The sequence below is a fragment of the Athene noctua genome, chromosome 4, assembly GCF_965140245.1.
Source record: "Athene noctua chromosome 4, bAthNoc1.hap1.1, whole genome shotgun sequence".
Taxonomy (NCBI): domain Eukaryota; kingdom Metazoa; phylum Chordata; class Aves; order Strigiformes; family Strigidae; genus Athene; species Athene noctua.
The window spans coordinates 78,962,689-78,969,711 of NC_134040.1; the positions used below are offsets into that span (position 1 = coordinate 78,962,689).

The 7,023-nt window shown below is 51.0% G+C and overlaps 1 protein-coding gene across 1 annotated transcript; it reads left to right on the forward strand.

Annotated features, from left to right (window-relative positions):
* The first annotated feature begins 370 nt into the window (after nucleotides 1–370).
* CDKN2AIP (CDKN2A interacting protein) lies at nucleotides 371–5,469 on the forward strand. The gene is made up of 3 exons (XM_074905802.1): nucleotides 371–647; nucleotides 765–895; nucleotides 1,638–5,469. Exons 1-3 carry the CDS (start codon nucleotides 409–411, stop codon nucleotides 3,302–3,304), a joined length of 2,037 nt encoding a protein of 678 aa, XP_074761903.1. The 5' UTR covers nucleotides 371–408; the 3' UTR covers nucleotides 3,305–5,469.
* The last annotated feature ends 1,554 nt before the right edge of the window (nucleotides 5,470–7,023 follow it).

Genomic DNA, 7,023 nt, shown 5'->3' on the forward strand with positions numbered 1-7,023 from the left:
GCGGCACAAAAAAAAAAAAAAAAAAGAAGAAAAAAAGCGCCAAACCCAACCCAACTCATCGGCCGCATTAAAACGCCTGTAACGGAGCTCGCTCTAACGGGCACGGGCAGGCCGGTGTCTGAGGGCAGACGCGCTCCGCTCCGTGAGGCGCCGGCCGCCGCCCCTTAGGGCGGGGCGCGCGCGCTTCCCCCTCAGGCCGTTGGCGGCACGATCGCCCCCTCCCGCCTTCCCTCGCGCGCCGCAAAGCAGGCCGGGGCGGCGGCGGGCTGCCGCGCGCGCCGGTTGTGAGGTCATCCCGCGCGGCCGGAAGGAGCGGAGCGGCTGCTGCCGTCGTGGGGGCGGAGGAGGGCCCCGCGCGCGGGGCCGGGGCCGGGGCGGGCGCGGCGGGGGGGGAGCGGGCGCGCGGCCATGGCGGCAGGGAAGGCGGCGGCCGGGAAGGCGGCGGCCGAGCCCCTGGGGCGGACGGCGGAAGAGGTGGCTTGGGCGGAGGCGCTGCGCGGGGCCTGCGAGCCCGAGCACCACTGGCGGCACCGCCGGGAGTTCCTGCTGCGCAACGTGGGGGAGCCGCCGGCGGCGGGCAGCGCCCAGCTCCAGCGCCTGGTGTCCCTCTCCATGGTGTGGGCCAACCACGTCTTCCTGGGCTGCCGGTGAGTGCCGGCCGGGGCGGGGCGGGGTGGGGAGCGGCGCGGCCGCCTAACGGCGTCCCTCCCCTCTCCACCGTCCCCTCCCCTCCTCTCCTTCCCCTCCCCTTGTCGCCCCTCCAGGTACCCGCCGCAGGTCATGGAGAAGGCGCTGGAAATGGCGGAAGGCATCCAAGTGACCGGCGCGCCTGTCCGCACCACGAGAGATGAACTGGTTGCCAAGGTGAAGAAAAGAGGCATATCAAGTAGCAATGGTTAGCAGATCATAGCTGTGACAATACATAGGAGTCTAGAAAATGCTTGTTTTTGAATGTTCTCGGGTTACCTCGGGCTTAAAAAGCAGTCGAAATCATTTACTTTTTAAACTCCTTGTTAATCGTTTCCCCTCTCTGTGCTATTTTTTTCCTCATCTAATACTAGTAATAGATGTAATTCATACGTATTCTGTTGGTAACATAGAGCTCTTGTTTTGAATTTTTATAACGGGTACACTTTAAGCTGATTGTTTTTGTAATGCAATAGAGACTTGTACTCCAGCTTAAATGCAGTCTTGTTACTTTGCCTTTAGCACTAGTCAAGATGTTTGTGAGAAACTTAGATTCTCAAAGAAATTAAATTTAAAGTGGTACTTTAAAGATGGTTTTATTATATTAGGAAACAAAATACACCTTTTTTTTTTTTTAGGTCAGTCTGTTTAATGTTATTTGGTCATTTTTGGTTTGGATTTCAAGAATAGAAATACATACTTGCCTACAGGCCCCAAACCAAAACCTGAAATCTTGCACCTGAGTATTTTTAGGTTTTTGTCAAAAGAAAATAAAATATTCTGAAATAGTAGGTTAATACTTGAAATTACAGTTCAAGGTGTATTTCTAATATATACTTTGAAATTCACAGAGATTATTGGTAGAAGTTTTTAGAAAATGGATAAATTATCTTTAGGATATTTCATAGTGCAGAAATTAAAGAGGATAACATACTTTACTTGTTTTATAGAAGGGATAGAGGAGCCCTCCAAGAAGCGAGCTGTTGAGAAAAGCAAAGATTCTAAAGATACTGGAAAAGATGTGAAAACAACCAAGGCAGAAGCCCCGAAGGAAACAGAGAGTACATTGCCAAAAAAGCAGGAAAAAGGTGTTAGCAAAGATCCAGAAAGCTCCCAGTCAACTTGCAGTTCAAATCAAGAAATGGTCACAGCATCAGATACAGAAACAGAAGGAAAGCCTGCTAATGCTGAAAATACTACTGAGCAAAATCCACCTTCATCTGAAAAAGAGTCAGGAGAGAAGCCTTGCTCAAATCCTAAGGAAAGCAAGTGTGAAAATGTGCCGTCACCTGAAAATAAAACTACAGTAAGTGCAGTGCCACTGGCTGTCAAGAGCACCCCACAGGCAGCGGCAGTGCCACCGTCGGCGCTACTAACTGCCAAGAGCACCTCGCAGGCAGCAGCAGTGGCAGCGACTGCCAAGAGCACACGGCAAGCAGCTGCGGCAGCGGCACCACCAGCCACCAAGAGCGCCCCGCAGGCAGCTGCGGCAGTGCCACCGACCACCAAGAGCGCCCCGCAGGCAGCTGCGGCAGTGCCACCGACCACCAAGAGCGCCCCGCAGGCAGCTGCGGCAGTGCCACCGACCACCAAGAGCGCCCCGCAGGCAGCTGCGGCAGTGCCACCGACCACCAAGAGCGCCCCGCAGGCAGCTGCGGCAGTGCCACCGACCACCAAGAGCGCTCCGCAAACAAGTACTACATTGCTGTCTTCCAAAAACCAAGTGAGTGCCCCAGCATCAGTGTCCAAGAGCAGTGCTCAGGCGGGCAGCTCGCTGCTTCTGGTCCCTAAGAGCAGCGCTCAGGCGGGCACCTCGCTGCTGCTGGCCTCCAAGGGCACTGCTAAGGTGGGCTCCTCGCTCCTGGCCTCCAAGAGCAGCGCTGAGGTGGCTGCCTCGTTGCTAGCCGCTCGGAGCGGCGTTCAGCAGGGATCCTCGCTGCTGACTTCCAAGAGCAGTGCTCAGGTGGCTGCTTCCCTACTGGCCTCTCGGAGTGGCGCCCAGCAAGGTCCCTCGTCACTGGCGTCCCGGGGTGGAGCTCAGGCCGGTGGTTCCTTGCTGGCCTCCAAGGGTGGCACACAGGCAGGTTCACCACAGCTTGCATCCAAGAGTGGCTCACAGGCAGGTGAAAGCCCTGCTAAGGCTTTGTGCAAGCCATTAACAAGTGAAGATGCAAAGGAAAGACAACCTTTTTTCAACAGACTATACAAAGCTGTAGCCTGGAAACTGGTTGCTGTTGGAGGCTTCAGTCCTAACGTAAATCACGTAGAACTTCTAAACTCATCTATTCAGTCTGTAAAAGCTACATTAGATGTTGCTTTTGTTCCCCTGAAGGAACTTGCAGACTTGCCTCAAAATAAGAGCTCTCTGGAAAATATAGTTTGTGAACTGAGGTGCAAATCTGTCTACTTGGGTACTGGCTGTGGTAAAAGTATGGAAAATGCCAAAGCGGTTGCTTCAAGAGAAGCTTTGAAATTATTCCTCAAGAAGAAAGTTATCGTGAAGATATGTAAAAGAAAATACAAAGGTAGTGAAATTGAAGATTTGGTACTTCTGGATGAAGAATCAAAACCTTCGAATTTACCTCCAGCTTTAAGAAATCCTCGTGAGATCTTGTAGGGAAGAATTGCTGTTTGTACCATGTATAGTATTTCATCATAAGGACTGAAGGTTAATTTTGTACTTTAAAAATGTAGGCTTCCAGATATTTTGTATTTCTTTCTCAGTTTTGCAAGACAATGATAGTCCTTTCACTTGGTAGCAATTGTATAAAACTTGTTAGAGATGACAAGTGAGCAGTTAAAGGTATGCCTTAATATGTAGCACACTAGTGTGCTGTTTTATTTGCAAAATAGTCTACCTATTCTTCTATTTTTAATTAAACAATTAAGGTACAGTTTGCTGTTTAAAACCTGACAATTTTGTAATTCTTACGATTTGATGGCAGTGTGCTCAATTGTCTACCATGTCTTTTTTAGCCACATAGAAGTATGTATATAGGGACCATAATACTTGAATGATTGGAAGTTGTTTAAAAATTTCAATCAAAAAGTTGACTCACCTGTTTAAGGCTTGTTGCTCATAATGTTCACTGTTGCTCATACTAGGAGAGAAAATAGTTGGTTGACTATTTTTATGGGACGTTTTCATAGCACTTGCAATATAAATGACACCCTGATCCCATTTAACATTATACTAGCAGGTTAGATCCCATTTAACTTTATACTGGCAAATTAGCAATTAGCAGTCAAGTCACAGCTACTTCAGCCACCAAAACTCTGTAAGCAGATTTAATTTATATTGTGAAATATAATTTACATTTTTTTCCAAATAAACACAGATTTCTATACTAAGCATATTTTGACTGCTGCTAAAACAATAAAACCTCTGGGATATGCTTTTATAGTACTTTGGTTGTGGCTACTAAATGTTCCAGCCATTTCAATAACTTTGCAACACCTTAAGAAAAGCTTTACTTTGAGTGGCTTCAAGGTGTAATCCCACAAGGATGAGTTGGTTTTTTTGGATACATAGTGGAAATACTGTTAAGCTGATAGAGTGGACCTATAGAATATCCATTTCTACTTTTGTAACACCAAGATAGGCAAAATGAAGATGCTGCTGTCTGCTAGAGACAGCGAGTGTGTTGTAAAGCATTCACACTAATCAAGCCCGCCCTTTGCTACATTTTTATGCCATGTACAGACTGGTTTGAAGCAAAGAAATTGAGAGATTACCTTTTATTTTCAATGTTACTGAAATACCTGCACAAACTGCATGTTTTGATATATTGGATAATGACATGTAATTGTAAAAACATAATGTCTTCAGTGCTATTTTGAATTAATCTTGTCTGATTATGGTAGTTAACATCATTTACTGGTGACCTTACACTCGACTGACAGATCCATGGATTGAGTCCTCCAGGAGTGAATAGGAATCCCTGGGATCTTGGTAGTATATATGTCCACTTAAAGATTTCCAAGGTCTTTTGTGATTTTTGGGACTAAGCCACAATGGTGGTGTTTCACTGTACCCTGTGTGATTTTGAACGGCAGTGGCTGTCCGGTCTGCAGCACCTGAAGCCTACAAGGCCCTCGCGCTTCCCAAGGGCCAGTTGAGAACTTGATCTGACCAACCCTTGTGCTGCTGTGCCCTCGGTCGCCCCTCGCTCTAGCTTGGGTTCTTAGGAGTTGCCCTGTGATGTTTTTGGAGGACCACCTGACATTCGGATGCATTAAATAACATCTTACATGGCATAAGAATTGGTGTGTGCTTCTAGCACAGAGCGAGTTTTGCGCTGTATTTAGGACTTGTGGTATGCGTGCCAGGAAGCGTGAGATCCGTTTTTGAAATCCTTGCCCTGTTCAGGTGGAGAAACAGAGCGACTTTTTGTGGGGCAGGAATTGCGTCCTGTGTCCTCTGAAGTTTGGTTTTTCTAGCTGTTAGTTCGGACATCTCCAGATCTGTGGTTGAGAATTGCAGAATGTGTTGCAATGTGAAAATTCATGTTTCCCCTCTGTAAAGCGAAGCTCACAGTATTTACTGACCTCAAGGGGCTGTTAGGGTAACTGTTAAAAGGCTGAGGTGCTAGATGCCTTTTTTTAAAGTCCTGACTTAAGCTTACTTTTATAAAAATTTTTGAATGTTATTCCTCTTTGATGTTTGGTTGTGATTCATTAAAGGACGAGTCTGTAGCTACTCTTAATAGAAACTGAAAGTTGAAGTGTGTTATTTTTATTTCATGTTCTGCATGGAAAGCAGCTCAGCAAGGAGACTCTAACATACAAATAAATAAGCATTTAAGTGATTGAATGAAAATTTATTAACATTTCATCAACCTTAGAGGGAGAAAAAGAATTTCAAAAAACTGGCGGTGGCAAGAAGTGTTTGTGCAGCCCTGTCAGTCTGGGTCTCCCAGGTGCTGTCCTGGTCTCTAGTAATTGGGGTGCTGGTCTTTAATTGTCAGACCTTGCTGACGAGGACTGTCTAGACGAAATGCACTTAACACCGTAGTTGTGCAGAGTTGTCTCAGGGAGACAAATGAAACCAACTGAAGGAAAAACTGATCCTGTTTTTTCTGCGGGAGTACAGGAAATTGCAGTCATCAAAAATGACTCCAGTTTCCTCTGAGGGCTGCTAGAACATTTTAAGTCCGTCCGTCCTGTTGGTTCCTCGCAGACAGCTGCCCGGGGCCCGCAGGTCACAGGGGACGAACCGCTTCAGGGGGCGGGCGGCGAAACCGCCTCTCCCCGCTTGCAGGGAAGTGACGCGGGGCGCCGGCCGCAGGGCGGCGCTAGGGCGACCCGCCGGCGGGGCGGGGCGGGGGGCGGGGCTCAGCGGCGGGGGGCGGGGCTCAGCCCGCAGCAGCCGCTCAGGCTGCCCCCCTCGGGGGCGGAGCCGCGGCGCTCAATTTGCTTAACCTGTTCGCGGGGCGGTGCCGTCCCCTCCGTGGGACACAGGACGCGGCCACTCGAGAGCCCGGCGCTCCTCCGCGGCGGGCGGGCGGCCTCTCCGGCTGCGCAGCGTTCTCGGAGGCCAACGGGGCGACGAGCGGGGCGATGGGCCAGCCTCGCCCTGACTCATGGGTGTTCTGGGCTGCCGGCTCATATAAGCCGGTGACGGGTAAGCCTAGCTGCCGGGATGCTCTGAAGACCTGCTCGCTAGGCCACGCACGGAGAACGCTCGTTTCTCACGGGCCCCGCGCCCGCCTAGGGGAAAGTCCCCGGACCGCCGGCAGAGAGTGCCGGGCGCTGCCCGCGCCCCCGCCTGCCCCCGTCTCACGCATTCCCCGCCGAGACGCCCCCGGGCCGAGCGGGTGAGGGCGGGGCGGGCTCTCGTCACGGCCACAGATACGCAGGTAGTGCGCAGGCGCACCAACAGAACGGGGCTCACTCTCAGGCCATCCCCTTTTATCGCGCGGCGGCGGAGCGGTGTGCGGTACGGGCAGCGCCCCCCGCGGCCCAGCCCCGCTCCTCGCACCCCTCCGCGCTCAGAGCGCCCCCGGGCGCACAGACTCGGTCCGGGAGGCGCCTCTCCACACCCCATGAGGGTTCTCCTTCCTTCCCTGCGCCAGGAGGAGGCCAGAGGCCAGCGCTCTCTTGTCACGTTCGTTTGTTTGCACCACGCAGAAGTTAAACATCGAACGGGAGTCTGGTGCGCAGCCAAGTGACCGTACAAAGAGCACAGAAGTCACACGTGTCCAGGGCACACCCCTGCTCACCCCCACCCCACAGAGACGGCCAGCACTGCTGACCTGTGAGTGCCTCCGGTGTTACCGGCCTACTCGAGGCAGATTCTGGTGCTTACACTCCCCACTACTACACAAGATTCTGCTG

Bases quoted from the DNA above. Each gene is read 5' to 3' on its own strand.
- CDKN2AIP (XM_074905802.1), top strand. From the start codon at position 409: ATGGCGGCAGGGAAGGCGGCGGCCGGGAAGGCGGCGGCCGAGCCCCTG. The intron at 648-764 runs GTGAGTGCCGGC...TCGCCCCTCCAG, and splicing joins CACGTCTTCCTGGGCTGCCG to GTACCCGCCGCAGGTCATGG. The intron at 896-1,637 runs GTTAGCAGATCA...CTTGTTTTATAG, and splicing joins AGGCATATCAAGTAGCAATG to AAGGGATAGAGGAGCCCTCC.